We start from the raw sequence: 22,288 nt of genomic DNA, 5'->3' as shown, positions 1-22,288 counted from the left end.
GGGGAAAAAAAAGTGATGCAACTGCATTATCACAATATACTGTAGATAAGCTGTTCACAAAGAGAGATGTAAAAAGGAGATCCTAGCATAACAGTTCTACAACAAACAAATGAATTTTTGGTGGAAATCAGTTGTCCTACCGTGACAGCTGGCAGTAATGATCATTTAGGTTGTTATACTACCATAAAAAACCATAGATATTAAACCATTCCTTTAAACATAAATATTAAACAGTACCATTGCACAAATGAGTAGACTTGATCTGTTGCATTGATATAACTGCAATACTTTATTAAATATAATTTCTAGCACAGTGATACGGGTAGCCTGCATTATTATCTTCATCTCTCTTGCCTTTATTGGTTCCCATTATCAACATTAGATTGTGAGCTCCTTTGGGCAAACTCCAGTTTTGCTTTTGTTACACTGTCAAACACTAGAGATACTCCCACCAGAATATTTATATTAACAAAAGTAAATTCTCGATCTCTGGGGTAGCTAAACTTAGTGCATCAAGGTCATGCTATCTAATAGAGGTTGTGTTGATTCTGAATAGCCCAGGAATACATCTCTTAATCACACCCTTCCAATTCTGAGTAATTTTCTCAGCTTGTATAGGGTAAAATAAACATACCCTGTACCCTGGCATTGGGTATCAAATTCACTGACAGTGATGCTGCATAAGTGTACATATAAAAATATCTATCAACTACTGCACACATACTATCACACCCTCCCCAAAAGAGGCCCTGCAGTTCACCCCACCTCTAATGATGGGTTCTTTGGTAATATAATTTACTCTAAAAATAATTTGAAAAAAAAATTCAAGTTTTGAGGGAAAGGTTCAGCTTTCTAAGACAGTAGTTAGAGAGTATTTCTGCTTAGGAATCTTTGAAGACGCTGACTAAGATTCTATCTTCTTAAAAGGACATCATTCTTTATAAACTCTGAAGACATGTATATCTCCCCGTGGATTTTAGCTTCAAGGACACCATCATGGGATAAAATTATACAGATAAACAGATGTAAACTATTTATTGAATGTTTGCCACCAATATTGTTAAATACATAGTCCTGTTGCAGTTTTTCGCTTTCAAGTTAAAATGTCATAAACAGAACACCAAATATTTACAGTTCTTATAAGGAATGTTACATAATGACACATTAAGGCGTAAATTCTTTTGGCTTATAATTCTGAAAAGAATGATAATAGCAAAAAAGTGATGCAAAATCTTCATTGTGAGATTATGATTAAGCTATGTTTTTACAAAAATATGGTGTAAGATGGCAATAAATCCCATTCAAAATCCTGCATTAAGTCCCTTCAATTGGGACTGATAATTTACACAGTCAAAACTTTAAAGTTTACATATAAAGGTATCCTATCCATCATTGAAAAGTACAGCTCTCAACATATACAGTTTTTTTTTCAGGCCACAGTTTTGAAGGTCTGGAGTATCAAGTTAGTTTGATGAATTAGTCGATTGGCACTTACGAACACATTTATTGCCCTATTGTAAAAAAACAGAAACAAGATATATTTCAGCAACAGGGTACAGATTATAAAGCCATCACATTAAATACAATGTATTCTTACAATGAAATCCTCTACATGTCTATCTGGAAATAATCCCCATCTCTACCCAATCAGTTCAAAGGGAACTTATCTTTAATTTTAATTAAAGGTAAATTAAATGAAATTTGTTTTCTTCTGGCATCACCCACTACTTCTGGAGTGCAGTACTTAAATTTACAAGAAGTATTTCACAAATTATAATAGCTCTTAAAAATTCACAAATTGTATTAGAAAAATCCTTAAATGTAAAGCATAATTGATAATATGTTCAAACAAAGCAGGCAAGCTCAACAATCTGAAATCCTGATCAAAGATATTTTAACATCTAACTCTGAAAATAATTATAGACCTTTTTTTCTACATGAGAAAAGTAGTGAATCCTTTATTAAACCCTAATAGTTAAATTATAGTACAAAACTAAATACTGTAGTTATAGAACAAAGTTACTGAGTTGCAATCCTATACTTATCTAAAGTAAGGCTCAGTGAATTCAATGGGCTTTATTTCTGAATACAAATATATACTATTTGCTTGTAAATCAGTAGAGTTCCAGCTAAAGCGATCTTAGTTATGCAAAACAGCTGACATGGATTTCCCCTTGTTTATAAAAGCTAGTTATTCCAAAACCTTGCAATCTAATAAAAATATCCATTCACATTCACCATTTTAAACACTTTCAATGAGGAAACCAGACAAACTAGAATAGGAGCCAACAGACATGTCCGTCTATCAGGAAAAGTGATTTCAAGATCATGAAGGTAAAAACCAGAATCTTGTAGTATACTGCTAAGCCAGTAGAATTTGTGCAATGCTGGCTGAAAATGCTCATGCTTTCTGTACTCTTAGAAGATATCTAGCAAATTTCCATCCTAGCTAAAGCAATAAGAAGATGCAATTTTTCTGGGCTGATGGATGTACTTGGCCTATGAGTAGCACGCAGTTGATGAAAGAAATTCATTAGCTGTAGTGAAGATGATTACTCCATAACTTGTCTCTTCTGTTACATTTAGAATTATAATTTTATGACAGAGTTTGATAATTATAACAAATCTGTAATTTTTGTGACAAATGGCTAAGGTTTTGAAAGGGCTGGAATGGAGACATCTGAGACATCAGCTTGTTCTCTATGTTGTCTTTTCAGCCAAAATAAGCATTATATACAATTATAATATTTATACAGTTGCAAATGAGCTAGGATCCAAAGGGCTTCTCCAAGGAGATAGGATATTTTGAACAAGATTAGCTACTTTTTCTCCTGTAGAAAAACCAATGACAGAAATTAAAATTAAAAGTTGATAAAGAGCATAAAAATAAAATCCAATAACCTACAGGCACAACTCTGAACTAAGCTTTTATATCTAGCGTTAGAATGCAATTAACACAAAGAAAAGCCAAATGAGAGTATTCATTTTAAAATCTACCTGGAAAGAGATCTACATCATAAAGGAATGAAGAGTACAGTTAACTCAGAACTACAGAGCTAGCATCAGGAAATCAAAAGCTCAGAATTAACTGAGATTAGCAAAGGATACTAAGAGTAACAAAAAAATAGCTTCTTTAAATATGTTCAAAATAAAAAGAAAGAAAAAAACCAGCAGACCAGCTGCTCAGTGAAGGTAAAATGCTGAAAAGTAACAAAGATTAGGCAGCCCTACTCAAATCTATTTGGGTTCAGTCTTTTCTATGGTCAAGGACTATCTCTTTATTTTGAATCAATTTGAATCTCCAGGAAGAGATAAGTTTCATCCTGAATTCAAGTATTATCTCTGAGAAATCCTGGAGAAAAGGCGAAGAACCAGATGACTACTACCTTCAAAAAGAGAGGAAAGGAAAATCCAGCAAGTTATAGAAAAGTCACTCCGATATTGATACCTGCAGAAATCCTAACACGAATCATAGAGAGGTAAATCTCCTTGAAAAAATGCAATAATTGTTAGAAACTAACACACATTTCTCAACAATGAATCTTGCCAAACATTTTTTGTTTAATTGGGTAAGTTCCTTAATAGATTGTTGTAGACATAATGTGTCAACAGCAAAGCACCTTGATAGAGTACCCCACAATACACTGATTAGCAAGCTAGTTAAGCGAGGGCTAGATAGCATAACAATTAAGTAGATACACACCTGGGCTGAAAATCATACTCAAGAAATGCTCATCAATGGTTTTGCAACAAATTAGACAGTGGTATCAAGTGGTGTGCCATAAAGATCAATCATGGTTCTTAATATTTTCATTAAGGATTTGAATGAAGAGGTAGAAATGCTTATCAAATTTATAGATGATACAAAATTGGGACAGCTAGACCACAATAAAAATTCAAAACAATCTTGATAGGTTGTAGAAACGGGAAGAATGTAACAGAATGGAATTTAATAGAGATAAATGCAGAGTTCTTAATTCAGAAACTATAAACTGAATGCATAGATATAGGATGGGGGATACTGGCTTGGTAACAGTACTTGTGAAAAAGATTTTGGAATAACAGTTGTAATTGAGTATGAGTCAGCAATGTAATGTAGCTATCAAGGCAGCAGATCCAATTTTAGACTGCATCAACATACTTATACATTTCAAATCATGGAAAATAATCATTCTATCCTATTCATCTCTGATCAGATTCCGCTTTAAGTACTATGTTAAAAGTATACTTTTAAAAGACAGATAACAACAATGATCAGGGGATTAGATACTAAGCCCAATGAAGAGACTTTGAAGAAGAAGAATATTTTTAACATTTCAGTGTTCATAAAAGATGACTGAGGAGGGATATAATAGCACGAGAAAGGTCACGTATGTTACAATCTGTTATTTCTTATTTAAGTTACATAAAGTTAGATTATATATTAAGAGTAAGAGCACTCTGACAGTGAATGGGTCAACTCCCTAGAGAGATGGATGTGTCCAGGTGGATGCTACACAGCTGCCCAGTTGGGATGCTTTAATTTGGATTCCTGAACAGAGGTTTGGACTAAATGACCCCTTCCAACTCTATGATTCTATTTAAAACAAAAAAACAAAAGCACCCACACAATCTATTTCACTTTCTTTCTTTGTAATTATCCATGGGCAAACAAAGTTAATTCCTTGGATGCATTTTAACAAGTCAGAATAATATCTTACTATAAATGCTAAATAAATAGCATTGTTCAGCTAGCTACAAGGATCACTAGCAAGGTCAAAGAGCAGATGGGATTTTTCTTCCTCATAACACAGAAATAAAATTGCTCTTCAGCTGCTTCTAATATGGATTTTATTCTGTTGCCTTTAAAAGAGCTACACATAGGTCTTGTTGTATATGCTTGCCTTTCATACACATACAGAACTTGGAATTATATCCATGTAACATTCTTGGCAGCAATAGAGTTTGCTACTGCCTTGTTCCCAAATGTTTTTTCCCAATTCTGATTTTGCCAACAGCCCTGGAGTTCCCAGGTGGTCTCATATCTATGTACAAACCAGGCAAATGTTCTGCCACTAAACATATCATGCCAAGGGAGCCCAATATCCTGTTACCACTTATGGCCAATTAGATGATCTTTGGAAATCTGAAAACTGAACTAAAGTATGACAGTCTTCCCCTCCAGATTTTTCCTCCAACAATTGTCATTCAGAAGCACACAGTGACTCTGTACCTAACCAACAGCCATCATACTCAGAAGTGAGTGATGGTTCTCCCTTTGGTCAGCAGTATCAGATTTTGAAGATAAATTGTCTATTATGGAAATTCCATTCAGCTTATAGCCAGTAGGAGGAAGCACATAGTTAGCTTTGTCTATTCCCACAAAAACAACACAGGGTCAGACTGCATTAATAGATGGCTAAGAGACTCCCAGAGAATGTAAGTCTGGGGTTACAGGTTAGACCAGTGCTTCCCAAACCTGGGTAAATTACCCAAAATTGGGTAAAAGTGGGGGGTGGGTGGGGGGTTGGGTAATGAGACACAAACCCATTACCCATCACAATGGGGCCATTTAAATCAATTTAAATAAAAACAACTTTCTGATAAGTGGTTCTGGATAATGAAGGAAAAAGTTTGGGAAGCACTGGGTTATCCCCAGGAGAAGGCAATAGCAAACTCTACATTGTCCCAAGAACACCACATAGGCTTGTCTAGAAATGTGGAGTGCTTTGGATTGGAAGCTAAAAGAGAAGGTAATACCACACCTCTTAGTGACTCTTTAAAGCCCAGGAAAAGCCACAACTCCTTTAAGGATGTGCCAACAGATGCATGCACACTTACTTTGAAACACTTTTCCAGGTTTAGATCCAAAGAGTTCTATATTCCTAAACTTGTCCATACATTCACCAGGAATTTATATCAACTAGGGACTTTATAGCCATAGAAATCTGTCATTCATTTTGCTATGTATAATCCCTGTTTATATACAAGGAAAAATTCCCATTTATTATTCCCCTTCTTTTTTTGGACTGTTAAAAATCTTTTGTCCCAGCAATCATAAATATGAAATAATTGCTAGATGAGTTACAGCCTTGATGCTTTTGTGACTTTTTCCATTTTGAAAATTCCATTTATGTCATGTTATGTCAGAGTGAACAATGTGTTACTCTATATTTACATGGTAACATCAGTCTAATTTCATCCGTTTTAGCCTAATTTCCAAAGCCGTCTGTAAGAGACTACTTCGGGCCTCTAGTAAGTGATAAATGTTCTTTCCTTCCAGTATGTTACTTGGGAGAGAGAGAAGTGTCAGAGAGATGACAAAAAAGGGGTGTTGAAAAGAACAAGAAAACAACTTCAGATACAATAGATGTCCATATCCACTTTTAGTGCAAGTCCCCCAACCGCCCAGTCTGTTAGAAGTCCCCATGGGAATGTGACCCCCCCACCCATAAGATTGTTTTTAGCAGGGGTGAAGAAAAGGAAGACATCATTATTATTAGAACAATGACTCTGTGGATTCCCAAGGGAAAAATAAAAATTAAGTAGACCCATTGATGCCCAAGTCAAAAAAGGACATTTCACATTCTGTCCAATTTTTTTCATTCTTTGCTAAACTGGAACTGATGGAGCAATTAAGATATTAGTTTGTTGCAAAGTATGTTCTTTCTAGTACAAATTATTAAAAGGAAAAACAGGAAATACCAAATCAATTGAAAAAGGAATATATACTTACTTTCCATCTTTAAAATAAGTTTTCAAAGTGTCACTGAAACTTTTGGAGTATTTTACAAATTCTTTCTTTTGGTGTTCAAGTGCCTGAAAAATGTTATATGAATAATAATTTAAATTTTCATTTTTCTCAAGCATTATGCTTTAGCCAATAAACACAGAACAAGATGAGAATAGGTATGCAGTAAATATTGGCAGTGGCAAAATTCACCATTTAAAAAATGAAAAGTTGCTTCTAGGAGTGTTTATTTACAAACATTAAAAATTATATTAAACCTTAAAGCAGTTATTACTGATTAAAAATCCACATAGCCTGAAAAATCAGTATTCATCCTCCTGATCATCTCTTTATTTGCCAGTTTGTATTAAGTGATGTTTACAGTTAATATGTTATCTAAGCATAAAACTGCAGATACTTGTAATATTTGTAATGATATTTCTGATAAGGCATTATAGTAGAAATAATTCACATACCCTCCGGTTCTGGTATTGGTATTTCTTGAAGACATTATTTACTGTATCGAGAAGTTCCTTTATTGCACTGGCAATGTCCCTGTTTGGTAATGAAAATATAATTGCAACTTTTAAAGTGAAGCTGCAGAATTTTAATCACTTCCAAAATTATGTCTGATATATATTTCTAAAAGATTTCCTGTCATATAGTGAGTTTTAGATATGGCACAGCAAGATCAAACAACAAGAATTAATTTAATTAATTTAATTAATTAATTAAATTATATGGCACTTCAAATTAGGTTTAATGCATTCTTCGCATGTGGAAAACTAGCATCTGAAAATTATAGTACAATACTCTGAAGCAGCAGGAACCCTGGCCTACCTTTACAATCAAAAGTCTCTTCCTGGAACAAAGTTGAATATGTATGGTTATAAAGTGAGCAGAGTTGACTTTTGATATCTTAGACTGAATAAAGAAAGATTGCCTTGACCTACTTTGAACTATCTTGAAAGTACAGATCTCAGGAAGTGAGGCTAACATCTTGTCCCATCCGTCTTTATTTAAATAAAAGTAAATTTTATTTAACTAAAGCTAAACTATCTGGAAGAAAACTGTCACAGTAAATATTCCTGAAAGTAATTCGAAGGCAATTATCTTTTCTCTTAAGATTAATGGATACAATTTCATCTAGATTTTAAGCTTACAATATAATGAGACCAAACCACCCTGTGTTGGAGTAAGAGAGAGAAATCATTTAAGAGAGAAAAGTCAGTTAATCTACCTAGAGAATACAATTCTCAGAAGTCTATAATTTCAACTTAAAAAAAAAATGCTATGGAACCCAAGACCCACTGCTAAATTAAAAACAGGGTTTGGGAAAATCTTATACCATGGTTGGCTGTCTTTTGAGTCTCAAGGGTGTGTCAGTTGTCAGTTGTCACCTGCCTGCCTTCTTATTTGTTGAACATCCTCCAAGATGGACTGGTGATCATTTTGGGAGATGTCTATATTAATATCGGTATCTCTGTTTTATGACTGAAAGAAACGTTTGTCCTCTGATCAAAACTAATATTTTCCAAGGACTTTTTAAATTGGATCCAGGAGATGAACCCTGAGTCCCCAAATGTACATACATGAGTATTTCACTCCAATATGTAACCATTTGCATTTTGTTCCACTATTGGTAAGGTAGAAAGTCTCTCCATGTATTATTAAAGGATGGAGCAGTCTTTGTAGAAGATATTTATATGAAAATAACCCTAAGAACAATTAACGTTTATAGAGATTGACTCTAATCTCAGTAAATGGGTGAGGAGGTTATGTGAGCCCATACATTCAATTATTTAAATGTACAAATTGCCTTTGGCACAATGTTTTAAAATTTTGGTTTAAAAAGTTGCTGTTTTTAATTTTTTTGCTAGCTGCCCTGAGTTGCATGGTGAGTGGGTGACCATATAAAAAGAAACAATAAATAAATAAGCCAACAGACAATTAAGTAATAATTCTATAGGTCTCCGTTAATTTCCATATTAAGCTTTGCACAGGGTTGTTTCCATTGCTACATTGCAAAATACCTTTAAATTCTATAACAATGCATATGGAGTATGAAAATTCCACAAATGAGGCATCTGAGCTAATAACTGAAATCATTCTAAAATTCTGTATTTTACATTATGACCTTCTACACAAAGTTCCAAAGAAGCAATGAACTCACATAGACATCTCCCTTTTATAAAATTGGATCCTAAAGAACTGAACTTCAGGAAGAAAGCCTTGCCATTACAACTTTAGATAAAACTCAGATGTGAGCATGGGTTTGTCCAGCATGTCTCTAATCTTCTGGATTGTGGCCATTATCATGGCTTACTAAAATGTCACAGATGAAAAAAATTGAGTTCTTATTCTAAGAATACTATAAAGTACATGTGTCATTTTATTTTCTAGCAGTCTTACTATCCACCTTGAACAAAAGAATCAGGACATTTCTGAAAATTAATATTATCCTTATCTTAACCCAACAAATGAAATTAAGCTAAAATTAATGATTCAGTTTTATGCAATTATATACAATGGGCTCCTGGATGGCATAGCTACTTTGAGCATCAGCTTCATGCTTTTTGGCTTTGAAAACTCAGTAAACTATGGACAGTGGTGCAATCCAAAATGTGAAAGGAGACCCACGCATTTGTTTTATGGTAATTCTTAAAACATTATGTGCACCAACAGATCTATCTATCCGAATTACCAAGGAGCAAACCTCCATAAGTACTCATTAAGAGAAGTACAGCACTGCACATAAGGAAAAGACTTTAAGATAGATGATCTCCCTTTCCGAACCAAAAAGGAAAAAAAAAAGCTCCCAAATAGGCACAGGCAACTCAATATCCAAAGCACGTTCAAAATTTCTGAGCAACAGGGAATAAGATCCACAAGCACTGCAATTTTAGGTGAGAGAAGACTGGAAAATGTGACTTATAAAAGAGGGATTTACTCACCAGTATAACTTATGAGATTTCAGATCTGATGCAGCATTATTGCCGCAGGATTATCTTGTTAGAAATAAAAGGATTTAACTACAAAGGGCATGGAATAGAGATCACTGACAAATTTGGTCTAGCTATAATATCCACTGTTATTACTCCAGCAACTAAAACCAACATATAGCATGACCATTCAACAGTTAAGCAAGCATTCATTTTGAAACAAAAACTCAGTGAAACAAAAACAGTAATTTTATAAAATATCAATAATACTCAGCATTACAGTGCAAGCCAAAATATAATTCCACCAAGCCACAGCTAGGTGAAGAAGTCACATTTCAGAATAGCTTTTTACTGTGAATAGAATTTACTTGATTGTCTGAAGAAACCTCACTCTGTCATTGATCTCATCTGGAATCTTGCTGAGAATCTGTTTAAGTGCTCGTGCCTTTTCATTGAGGTCCTGGAATTCTGGCTCTGGCCTTTCAATCATATACTCTGGGGGGAGGAGGAAGAAAAGGAAGAAATATGAATTGATTTCTTTTCTAAGTAAGTTATAGATTAAACTTAAAAGATTTGACAACATCCTTAACAATGCTAAAATTAAAACAAGCAATACACAAGAACTGAACTCTAAATTAATCCCAACTCTCCATTTTTTAAGGAAAAGACAATTTATTTTTAACAATGTAATTCAATATTCTTAAAGCACAAGTATGACAAGTACTCCAAGTACATGAGGGTCATTCAGAGTCATTAAAGCAAGTGCATGACATGAATTTAAACTGAACCTTTAAATCTCCTAAATTGCATCTAAATAAATAAATAAACATTTTTTTCTTTCCAAAGCCTCCAAGTTCCTTAATAATGTGAGGTTTGGATCTTATTTTTGAGTAAAGTAGACTACTGATGAGGCCTATAGGAAATTGGCTAGACATACATTCTGTTCCATTCCCAGAAATGTCCTCCACCCAATTTTTTTGTATTCGCCCTTTTTAACTTTTATCCCCGTGCCATATTCTACTCTATGATCTTTTTTAAAAGTTAGAACGTCATGTCTTCTTGTTTTCTGTCTCTCTCAAGTAAGACTAGTACAGAGTCACCAAGCTACAAGAATTACCAAAAGAAATATCACCAAGAATATATAATTTACAATATATAAGGTTAAGTATAAAGATTGAAGTGATAATCTGGAAATTCAGCTTTATGAACAAAACAGAAATAACAATCATTTTTTAAATAAACCCATCTAAACCCAATGAGCAAACAGCCATTAACAGGAAATACCTTCTACATCATCAGCTGCCATGCGCAGAAGAGATTCGGTAAAATTAACTTCAACACTTTTCTTCTCCAAAATTTTTATGATAATATCTTGTGTGAGACCTGGATTTTCCCTTTCTGCCTGTATTTAAAAGAAGAGATTTCAGATTTCTTCTGACATATTGAAAGCCGAAAACAGTTTCCAAGAAAGCTACAATATGAATTTTTAAAAGACAACTGAGCAGAACTGGCTTATCATAAACATTTGATTTTGCACTGCCCTTTTCTCCTCCAAAGTAAAGGCCATATTTCTTGAACTCAATTGATATTTTTTCACCAGTAACTTGGCCCAATTAACCTTTTCTTTAATTTCTTTGCAGTACTTATTTCTGTGCATCATTCCTTTTTCTTCTATCTTTCACGCTAACTGAAATACAGGTAGTCCTCAGCTTACAATCCCTAATTGGGACTGGAATTGCAGTTGCTAAGCGAAGCAGTTCTTAAGCAAAACATCATGTGATTGAGCCACTTAGTGACAGCAGTTCTGGCAGCCTTGGTTGCAGTTGTTAGGCAAGGACTGTGCAGTCATTAAGTGAGGACCTCACGCTTCTCCTGCCCTGTACAAACTGCTTCAACTTTCCCCACCTGCCTATCTCCCACTCCAATCTCTGCCCTTTTGGCCAACCTGCACTCTGCCGCCTACCTCTGCCACCCCCCAGCTGCTGCCCCATCTGAACTTCACCATCTTCGTCCTGCTGCTGGCCCAGAATCCAGGTGCTGGGTGAGGGCACAGCCCTGGGCTGCACACAGCAAGAGCAGCAGGGGTGGAACCTCGTCTGCCAAAGGGAGCTCACTGGATCCGACCAAGAAGGAAGCAGGGGACGGAACCGGCAGAGGAGGCAGGGCAGCAGTACGGGTGAAAGAGCTCTGTTTTCTGCCACTATGAGGAGCGATAGCCAGCAGACCATGCAGAGCACAGTGGGACAGGCCAGAGAGTCAACAGCAGTGGATTTCCTGCTGAAAGTGGCAGCTGTGTGGGAAGAGCTGTTGGGGGTAAGCAGAGGGCCTGTGGGTAGGCTCTGTTGGTGCTAGGCTCACCTTTACCCCTCCAGTTCTCCAGAAGCGTTACAACGGCTTCCTGGAAGCGCAGTGCGTGCTCTGCAGCTTGTGCTGGAAGTGCTCCTGGAAAACCAGCATGCAGGCTTCACAGAGGTAGAGGTGATCCTAGTATCAACAGAACCTATCCACAGGCCATCTGCTCGCTCAGCCCAGTCTTCTTCCTGCAAGGCCTTGTAAAGGGCCAGTGGCTTCCAACATGAGCTGCAGAGTACGTGCTGCACCTCCAGGAAGCTCTTGTCCTTCCATTTCCTCCAGTTCCACTGCCAACGTGAACAGAACCTCCTGCACAGCTGCCACCTTCGCCCAGGGAGCTTCTGCTGCCACCTCTCTGACCTGTGTCACTGTGCTCTTCACAGTTTGCAGGCTATCACTCCTTGTGTCAGCAGAAGATGAGGTTCCTCCACCTGCACCACTGCCCCATTTCCTCTGCCACCTCTTCCCACTGCCTCCTCCCCAGATGGGTCCAGTGAGCTCCCTTCAGCAGACGAGGCTCGGCCTCCCTGCCGCGCTCGCCCTGCACATCCTGGGGCTGTGCCCTCATCTAATCCCTGCAACCTGGGACAGCTGCGGGAGGAAGAAGGTCAGCTGGGAGTGGCAGGGGTAGGCGGTGGATTGTTGGGCAGCCAAAAGGGCAGAGATGGGGGGGTAGATAGGCAGGTGGGGGGAACTGAAGCAGAAGCAGTTTGGAAAGGGCAGGAGATTGTGACTATGGGATGCTGCGACCGGTTGTAAATGTGGGTCGGTTACCAAGCACCCAAATTTTGATCACATGACTGTGGGGGTGCTGCAATGGCTAAAACTTCGAGGACCACTCATGACTACCATTCATTCAGCAACATTGTAATTTTGAACAGTTGCTGAATGAATGGATGTAACTCGAGGACTACCTGTAAAAAGGTACAGCTTTATATATTTGTCTTTATTCCCTTATTACGTGAGGTACATAAAATTAAGAAAGGCAATAATCTTCACTGTATTCATTTATTTTTCGAGCTATTACCAGAATTATTTTTAAAAGCTGTCCATAACTTAGGTAAGATAGATAGATAGATAGATAGACAGACAGACAGATGCCACAAAACCTTAGTTTTTCTACATTCCATGTTCCTTTTTCAAGGAACATCTCAGAGTGTTTTTAGAATACTCACTTTTCAGATTTAAAAAGAAGATGAAATACTAAAACTCAATCACACAACCAATAACAAGAAACTATGGGCTAAGACTTTCTTTTACTTAGGAGACAGATTAAAATGATTTTAATTGTTCTCAATTATAAATTAGAGAAACTCTATTTTCAACTAACATGCTTCTGACCGGGCAAACAATGTCAAGATACTATTTAATAATATACAACAAATGCAGGTCAGAGTTAGACTATCCTATACCAGCAACTGTTAACCCTCCCTGAGTTGGTTGATAACAGGAAACTCAGGCCACCTAATGGAACAAACTAGTTGATGTCTCTTGCATCACTGAAGCGTAAGAGAAACACCAAGGTGAGAAGCTTTTAAATGTCCTCCATCTTTTAATACTGAGCTTCAAAGGCCACATCACCATCTTCATCATTAAGCTTTTGGTATGTACATGTTTGAGAGCATTTGTGAAGAAGTTTTGTGATCCCTTCAGCACTATAACTTTTACTGAACATATATGTCCGAGGAAGGGGCTTTTCCCACTGTTTCTTTCCTGGAGCTTCATTGCCAAGAGAAGTACTATGAGGATGTCAGCACAGAGGACTTAGGTGAAAAGGAGAATCTCTCTGATGCTTAAATGTCTTCAGATTATTTTACTGTTACCTAATCATAATTTAAAATGAACATGGATACCAAGTGTTGAACCTCTTAATGTGAATGTTCAATGAAATGCTTTAAGTGAAATATAACATTGATGTTGTTATTAGATGTTGTTAACTTACCTATTCCCATGTGTTATATCCATTTAAGTTTCATAAACATAAATGAACCATAACCACTGAGTTAATATTATAACTGAAGTATATTCTTTAAATTAATGTTAAGCTATTATCCACTTTGTGTATAATCTATTTCTGGAAAATAAGGTATACAAATAAACTCAGTGATTAAACACTTGTTAATTAGAGCAGACAAACAGTAATGTTATTTCAAGTTAGGATTAGTAACTAAATATTTTGCAGAGCTTTACAATTAATAATTTAATATTTATATTTTAATACAAAATACTAATATTTTAGTGTATATAATTATATATACATCATTCTCACCTTAATAAAAGCTGCTCTCAATGTTTGAGCTGCTGATAGATTTACTCGTTCTAGCTGCAAGAAATAGGAATAAACAATTATAGCAAAGTAAACAAGATATTAAAATACATTATCACTACTGATAATATTTCTAAGGATTTTTGCTAACCTGGATAAGATTTTTTCAGCTCAAGCACACTCGGGCTGTGTCCTTCAGACAAGAATAGCACAAGCCCCTTATAAGCAGAAAATAATCATATCCAGTAAAATGAATCTGTGAAATAATTTTAAATCTGAAAAAGTTTTGTCATCTTGTTCTGCCATAACAGCTTTCTATAACTTGTGTCTCCACATGTGTGGACTACAATTCCCAACCAGCATGGATATTCCTGAAAATTCTGGGGAGATTAAATCCACACATTTGGAAGGTATGAACAGATACTTTAACAGATAAATGTTTCTACAACAGATTATGCCCTTATAAAATCTGCCTATGTACTAACGATACAGGGGTCAGGCAAAACAAAATATTAAACATGAATAACTGTGCTTTGGAGAGAGAAGAGCACAAGCTAAAAACATAGCCTTTATTTTTTTTATTTTAGACAGTCTGAACAAGATTATCTTTCAAAATAAATCTGTAACAATTGCATCATTTCTATGAGTATAGTTTTCTTGGTAAATTACCAAAGAAAGACCATCTCTTCTTAATTTGTTCAAAGCCTAAACAAATTTATTTTCTTATTTCTCATCTAAAAAAAAAGATTCTATAATGTTTAATAGAAAACATTTCTGTAAAACCAGGTAGCTGCAAGAAGCATAACATTTTCCACCTTATACAATATGTCTGCCTTAATCTAGAATATTAATTAAACAATGAAGTTTACATTTCAGAATCTTGTGTAATGCTGGAATGCATCTTGGGAGTTTATAACTGCAGAAAACAATACTCAGAATTAAAGAATTGAATGCCAACAAGCAGAACTCACAAGGACTGTTTGAACATACAGTGGGGCAAAAAAGTATTTAGTCAGTCACCAATTGTGCAACTTCTCCCACTTAAAAAGATGAGAGAGGCCTGTAATTTTCATCATAGGTATACCTCACCTATGAGAGACAAAATGGGGAAAAAAATCCAGAAAATCACATTGTCTGATTTTTAAAGAACTTATTTGCAAATCATGGTGGAAAATAAGTATTTGGTCACCTACAAACAAGCAAGATGTCTGGCTGTCACAGACCTGTAACTACTTCTTTAAGAGGCTCCTCTGTCCTCCACTCGTTACCTGTAGTAATGGCACCTGTTTGACCTTGTTATCAGTATAAAAGACACCTGTCCACAACCTCAAACAGTCACACTCCAAGCTCCACTATGCCCAAGACCAAAGAGCTGTTGAAGGACACCAGAAACAAAATTGTAGACCTGCACCAGGCTGGGAAGACTGAATCTGCAATAGGCAAGCAGCTTGGTGTGCAGAAATCAACTGTGGGAGTAATAATTAGAAAATGGAAGACATACAAGACCACTGATAATCTCCCTCGATCTGGGGCTCCACGCAAGATCTCACCCTGTGGGGTCAAAATGATCACAAGAACGGTGAGCAAAAATCCCAGAACCACATGGGGGGACCTAGTGAATGACCTGCAGAGAGCTGGGACCAAAGTAACAAAGGCTACCATCAGTAACACACTACGCCACCAGGGACTCAAATCCTGCAGTGCCAGATGTGTCCCCCTGCTTAAGCCAGTACATGTCCAGGCCCGTCTGAAGTTTGCTAGAGAGCATCTGGATGATCCAGAAGAGGATTGGGAGAATGTCATATGGTCAGATGAAACCAAAGTAGAACATTTTGGTCTAAACTCAACTCGCCGTGTTTGGAGGAGAGAGCTGAGTTGCATCCAAAGATCACCATACCTACTGTGAAGCATGGGGGTGGAAACATCATGCTTTGGGGCTGTTTTTCTGCAAAGGGACCAGGACGACTGATCCGTGGAAAGGGAAGAATGAATGGGGCCATGTATCGTGAGATTTTGAGTGAACACCTCCTTCCATCAGCGAGGGCATTGAAGATGAAACGTGGCTGGGTCTTTCAGCATGACAATGATCCCAAACACACCGCCCGGGCAATGAAGGAGTGGCTTCGTAAGAAGCATTTCAAGGTCCTGGAGCGGCCTAGCCAGTCTCCAGATCTCAACCCCATGGAAAACCTTTGGAGGGAGTTGAAAGTCCGTGTTGCCCAGCGACAGCCCCAAAACATCACTGCTCTAGAGGAGATCTGCATGGAGGAATGGGCCAAAATACCAGCAACAGTGTGTGAAAACCTTGTGAAGACTTACAGAAAACATTTGACCTCTGTCATTGCCAACAAAGGATATATAACAAAGTATTGAGATGAACTTTTGATATTGACCAAATACTTATGTTCCACCATGATTTGCAAATAAATTCTTTAAAAATCAGACAATGTGATTTTCTGGATTTTTCCCCCATTTTGTCTCTCATAGTTGAGGTATACCTATGATGAAAATTACAGGCCTCTCTCATCTTTTTAAGTGGGAGAACTTGCACAATTGGTGGCTGACTAAATACTTTTTTGCCCCACTGTATATGTTCAAATATATGAACATATTAACATAAGCAGGATAGTAGCTGAGTTAAAGAAACTTTTTTTTCCAAGTACTATAATGCAAAGAAAATGAACTTGAACCTATTACCTCATTAAAGACAGGATACATAACAGCATAAAGAGGCATGGAAACCATAGAAGTGGTCTCTGCTTCATTCCTCATCTCTTCCATTGTCATCCTCATTCAAAGACCCACTCTAGAAGAAAAAGGCTACTGAAGCAACAGATTCCTCATTCAATAATAGCTATATTCTTTCTCCTTGTTGTAGCCAGGTGTTTAGAGTACTTAAAAATATGTAACTCTGAAAAAGAGAAGACAGAGACAAGAGTTCGTTACCAAAAGTACCAACTTTGAAATAACTAGTACCAAAATGTTTGTATCAGCAGCCTTGGTACGGCCTATACTCATTTAAGTCCTCTGTAAAAACTATTAAAATATATTTCACTTAGCTGGCAACTTGTATGTAATTAACACAATTGTTGCAATACACTCTCACATGTGTTTCTTGAAAAGAGCAACAGAAATTAGAAATGCCTTTAAACTACTAAAGAACAAAACTTTTAAAAAATCAATTCATACAGTAATTGTTCACCAGTGTTAGTGAGCAGTCCTATATTATAGCATCTTGCTTAGAAAGGGATGTAAGAGACTTGAAAGAGCAAGTAACCTAGCAGCATAAATGCCAAAGTTAAGACTGGATATTCATGGCTATGCTGTCTTGCAAAAATCTACTCAAACTTTTAAATCACTGATTGCTTTAAAACAAAGAGAAGTCTCACATTCTATTTCTATCCAGGATATGCCGGCAGCTAATGGTTCAATGATAACAATGATTCACACATATAAACACATCATACTGTTACCTGTTGAGGTAAGCAATGTTATGCAGAATATAAGAGTAAGAAAGAACAAAAGAAAGAAAATAAAAGATAAAGAAATCAAAGGCATGAGATTAAAAATGGGGGAAAAGGGGTAGGGGGTAAGGTTGTTGCTAGGTTAGTCTGCCCCAGGAAACTGATGGACCTGGATGAGTTTGAAAGAGAGCTTAGGGCTTTCCCTGGGGACCTGGCAGACAGTTTGGTTGAGGCTTTGTCACCGCCTGAAATGGGCAAGTGGCTGACACCCTGAACCAGTTTGCTTCTGTGTAACCTCCCCCTGTGTACCAATTCCTGACTATGCCTTGGTTCTCTGAGGGGTTCCAGGAGATGAAGTGCCAGAAGAGACATCTGGAGAATCACTGGAGGAAGACAAAGAGCAAGTCTGATCAAATAGGAGTAAGAGCCCATATTCAGGATTAAACAGTGGAAATAAGGGTGGCAACATAATAGTGCATCTGCCAATAGCCGCCTGTCTACTGTGGAGAGATGAGACACAGGTCCAGTGGAAGTACCTGAGGCAGTCTTGTATGGTTATCTGCAGAAAGTATGCAGCTGTGTCTCCTGAAGAAATGGACAGGTTTCTCTAAGCTGTGAGCTCAGCCATCTGTTTGTTAGCTCTGAGTCCCTCCTGGTTGATTAAGGACACCAGGGAGGTGACTGGTGGTTGGGTCCATGCAGTAGTATTTGCTTCTTTGAGGGAGAGGATTGTGCCCCTGACCTCAAAGGAAGCAATGGCCTGCCCCTTCTGCAAGAAGTCATTGCTGGACCCAACAATCCTGGACAATTTCCGTCCAATCTCCAACTTTCACTTTTTAGGGAAGGTTGCTGAGAAGGTGGTTGGGCTTCAGCTCAAAAGGATCCTGGAGGAGAAAGATTATCTGGACCTGTTTCACTCATGTTTAAGGCTAGGTTACACTATGAAAACAACATTAGCTGTTGTTGATGACCTGCAGAAGAACCAGGATGGGGTAGTGCATCCATCCTTATGCTCCTTGACCTCTCAGCGACTTTCAATAATGTTGATCATGGTATCTTTTTGAATCAGCTGTGAGGTTTGGGAGAATTGCTATTTTGCTGTGACTGTCCTCCTTTCTTTGACAAGATGTTCTGTTTAACATCTACATGAAACCACCAGGTGAGGTCATCTGTTGGTTCAGGGTCAGGTATACTGATGATACCCAACTATACATCTCAATGTCAGCCCTTCAAGGTAGACCAGGCTAGGAAACCAAAATCATGAATGCTAATACTACTTTTATTGTAAAGTTATGGTGACAGAATCTTGCAAGTCTGAATACACTTCCCTCCTCCCTCTCTTTATTTTCATGAAAACTAGGGAGGGTCTTGTCTGAGATGCTTACTCAGGTTACAGTTCTGGCCCAGGCTCAGATTTCTTTTATCTGATCACTATCTTGGTTGCAGCTCTTCCTCCTTTTCCTCAGGGTTATTCTTTCTTCTTGTTACATTCAATCAAAGTGAATATATGTCAAAAGTGATGCTGTCAAGGTCCTGTCTAGTCTAGATGGGGAGCTACAGACTCAAGCTCAAGCCTGACAAGACTGAGTGGCTATGGACATTTGGGGTCCCCGGGTCCAGGGATTTTCCATCTTTGGTCTTGGGTGGGGTTGCAGTTCCTTATTCAAGACTAGTGTGTAAACTACTTGTATTCACAACTCCCACTCAAAGAGCAGGTGACAGCTGTGGCCAAGAGGGCCTTTGTACACATATATCTAGTGACCGGCTGTGCCCTTTCCTGAACTGGGAGGCTCTTTAGACAGTCACTCATGACTTAGTCGCCTCATGAATTGATTACTGTTAATGCGCTCTATATGGGGCTGCCCTTGAAGACCACTCAGAAGCTACAGCTGGTCAGAGTGCAGCAGCACAGGCAGTGATGCACATGCCCTGTTATGTCCATCTTTATATATCTTTATATCTTCTTTATATTTTCCCTCCCCCCCTTTTTTTTCTCTCTGCACTTTTTATTTTTTCTTCTCCCTTTTTTATATATTTCTTAGTTTGTATTGGTTTTTTATCTTTGTATTTTTAAACTTCAATAAAAATCATTATTAAAAAAAGAATCTTTTAGTTCCTTTGTATCCTTCATTGATTATCTCAATCTTTCAACAAATCAATCATGCTTTTAGAATATTCATTCCTTTGCCATGCATCCATATGACCGGGCTTAAAACACAGATTCAAAACAAACAGACCCTTTTAAAGCAAATGCTTCACTGTTCCCATTATTTCTCCAATGACCCAATCACTTCTTCTGTACTCTCTCATCTCATTCCTAACTATCCATTCATGTCACCTAGCAAAATAATTTCATTCCTTGGATTGTATTCATTCTGAACATTGCACATTTCTTCCCCAAAACTCATCTCTGATTATTCCATTCCCACCATTCACTGGAACATAACATGCAACTATCATCAACCTATGTATTCCTACTTTCATACAAACTCACAACAACCTACATGACATCAAGTAATATTTTCTCATGTTCATTTTAGCTTTCTATTCATAATCAAACCCATGTCTTCAATTTCCTTTATATATTCAACAATTTCATTTTAAACCTTCATTCAGTTCTATTACACCATTCTCCTTTTCTTGGTTTGATAGACAAAATTATCTATTTTTCTTTCATTCCATTTGTTAATTCATGCTCTTTACCATGTACTCCTCTTCTATTCCAAGTAGCAAAGTTTTATATGCTGTGGTCATCACCAGATGGGCCCACAGATATTGACTTCCACTATTCATCATGTCTTTTTTTGCATTACGTTTTCCCATAATGCTTTTTAGCAAGACAGAGAAGATATAGATTAGAAGCTATATCAAACCTTTGTCACATGAAGTAGTTAAACAGTATTAGAAATTACCACATGAAATCTCACTAATGATAACTAGGGATTCTAACAAAATTTCTAGGGTCAAGTTCAAAATCCTAATAGAATTTCAGTCATCTTTGTCTACAAGTCATTCAACACAAACCTGGAATGTGAAACACATGTTTTACTAATCTACAGGAAGCAATGTCTTTTGCATCTTGATCAGATGAAATTGCTTTCCATTATATAAAAGACAATACTGCATATACTTCAGACAATACTGCAGTGTTAGACAGAAAATATGTTTTCTTAAAAGGTTCTATCCATTTGAGCTATCAATCAAACCACCTGAAATCTCATTTCAAAGAACCTATACAGGATAATAGGGACAGAAGATAGGAAAGAAAAAAGGGACTCCCCAGATCACAACCTCATTCAGATTTAAAATTATATCACAAATAGCAAAAGAAAAAGGATAGGACTTGGCCTTGAACTTCCCTTCCCCAAGCTGCCTAAACTTACGAAGTTAGTAGCATTTCTATTCACAAATTTTCATAAACATCTCATACTGTGAGAAAAGTTCAGGCCACAATAGTCCATGAACAGAAGATAACCTAAAAATACATCAGTTTCTCAACAAATGTTGAATGAGCTATAACAAACACTAACAGAGAGAAAGTATAGTTTTGAGAGGGTCATTGATGCTGTAAAAGCTGCACATTCTGCCAATAGAAAGTAACTTGACCAATTCATAACAAACAAGTAGTTGACAGACATCTCTACTCTTATTTATCACTATTCCTATTTCTAAATATCAGTTACAGACATACTAGACAATGATTCTTTCAAAGCCTAGGAAGAGTTTACCAGCAGGAAAATCAGCAAGACATCTCTCTAAAAACATCTTGACCATCCTTTCCTGGCCATGTGTAACTATACAACAATAATTATATCTTTGCTAGATAACAACATTCTGCAACACATAGAAGTTCTCTGCTTATTTTATTATTCCTCGTGAGATAGCTTGTGCTACAACTGATCCAAAGTCACTCAATGAGTGCCATAGCCAAGTGGTTACTTGAAGTTTTATTTATTTTTATTTATGCATTTATATTTCAAATTTAGTCACTGCTCATCTCACTCAATGAGTGACTCTGGGCAGTTTACAAAATAAAGTCGGTTCACTTGCATGCTTATGGATTCTAAAATAGGAATACTGGTACTGACAATGTTATCATTTGAAGACAAATGATCTGAAAGCTACTGTAGCATACAGAGACTTGTCAGTAAAGTTGTGCCAATTACGACCACCTTTTTTGTGGAAGCCTATGATACGAAAAAATAATTATTCTACCTACAGGGCATTTGTAGCCTGTTGTATACTGGAATGTTTCATCCTGTAGCCTCTTCGGCAATGATAGCAATGTAATTTTGAAAGAAAAGGAGCACTAGATATCTTTACCATCAGTGGGCACTGATGCTATCCTCAACTCTTTTACTTTCATTTCACCAACCTCTAGAGGTCAAAAGAGATTCTCACCCACAAACACACCATATCCTTAATTGTATATTATCTTTTGAGCAAATATTAATTATAGGCATCTGTAATTAGAGAATGGATATAAATAAATGAAATGATTCATCATGCAACAACATCATGCAACAACATCAATTAAATTGACAAGTGAGGCAGC

At 36.9% G+C, this 22,288-nt stretch overlaps 1 protein-coding gene across 1 annotated transcript in view; it reads right to left on the bottom strand.

Annotated features, from left to right (window-relative positions):
• Window positions 1-281: 281 nt before the first annotated feature.
• Window positions 282-22,288, bottom strand: part of PDCD10 (programmed cell death 10) — a 30,016-nt gene continuing 8,009 nt past the window's right edge. Inside the window, exons 2-8 of the mRNA XM_007437932.4 lie at window positions 16,967-17,180; window positions 14,273-14,326; window positions 10,936-11,053; window positions 10,020-10,146; window positions 7,186-7,264; window positions 6,716-6,798; window positions 282-1,511 (exon numbers count right to left, since the gene is read on the bottom strand). Coding sequence (XP_007437994.1) covers window positions 1,430-1,511; window positions 6,716-6,798; window positions 7,186-7,264; window positions 10,020-10,146; window positions 10,936-11,053; window positions 14,273-14,326; window positions 16,967-17,062 — 639 coding nt within the window. The 5' untranslated portion in view covers window positions 17,063-17,180 and the 3' untranslated portion in view covers window positions 282-1,429. The remainder of the gene's footprint in view (window positions 1,512-6,715; window positions 6,799-7,185; window positions 7,265-10,019; window positions 10,147-10,935; window positions 11,054-14,272; window positions 14,327-16,966; window positions 17,181-22,288) is intronic.

The sequence above is a fragment of the Python bivittatus genome, unplaced genomic scaffold, assembly GCF_059951505.1.
Source record: "Python bivittatus isolate LINGU-HERP-01145 unplaced genomic scaffold, Pbiv_v1 ctg000980_np1212, whole genome shotgun sequence".
NCBI lineage: Eukaryota > Metazoa > Chordata > Lepidosauria > Squamata > Pythonidae > Python > Python bivittatus.
Note: the sequence above shows the minus strand (reverse complement) of the source record. Positions and strands in the feature narration are given on the sequence as shown.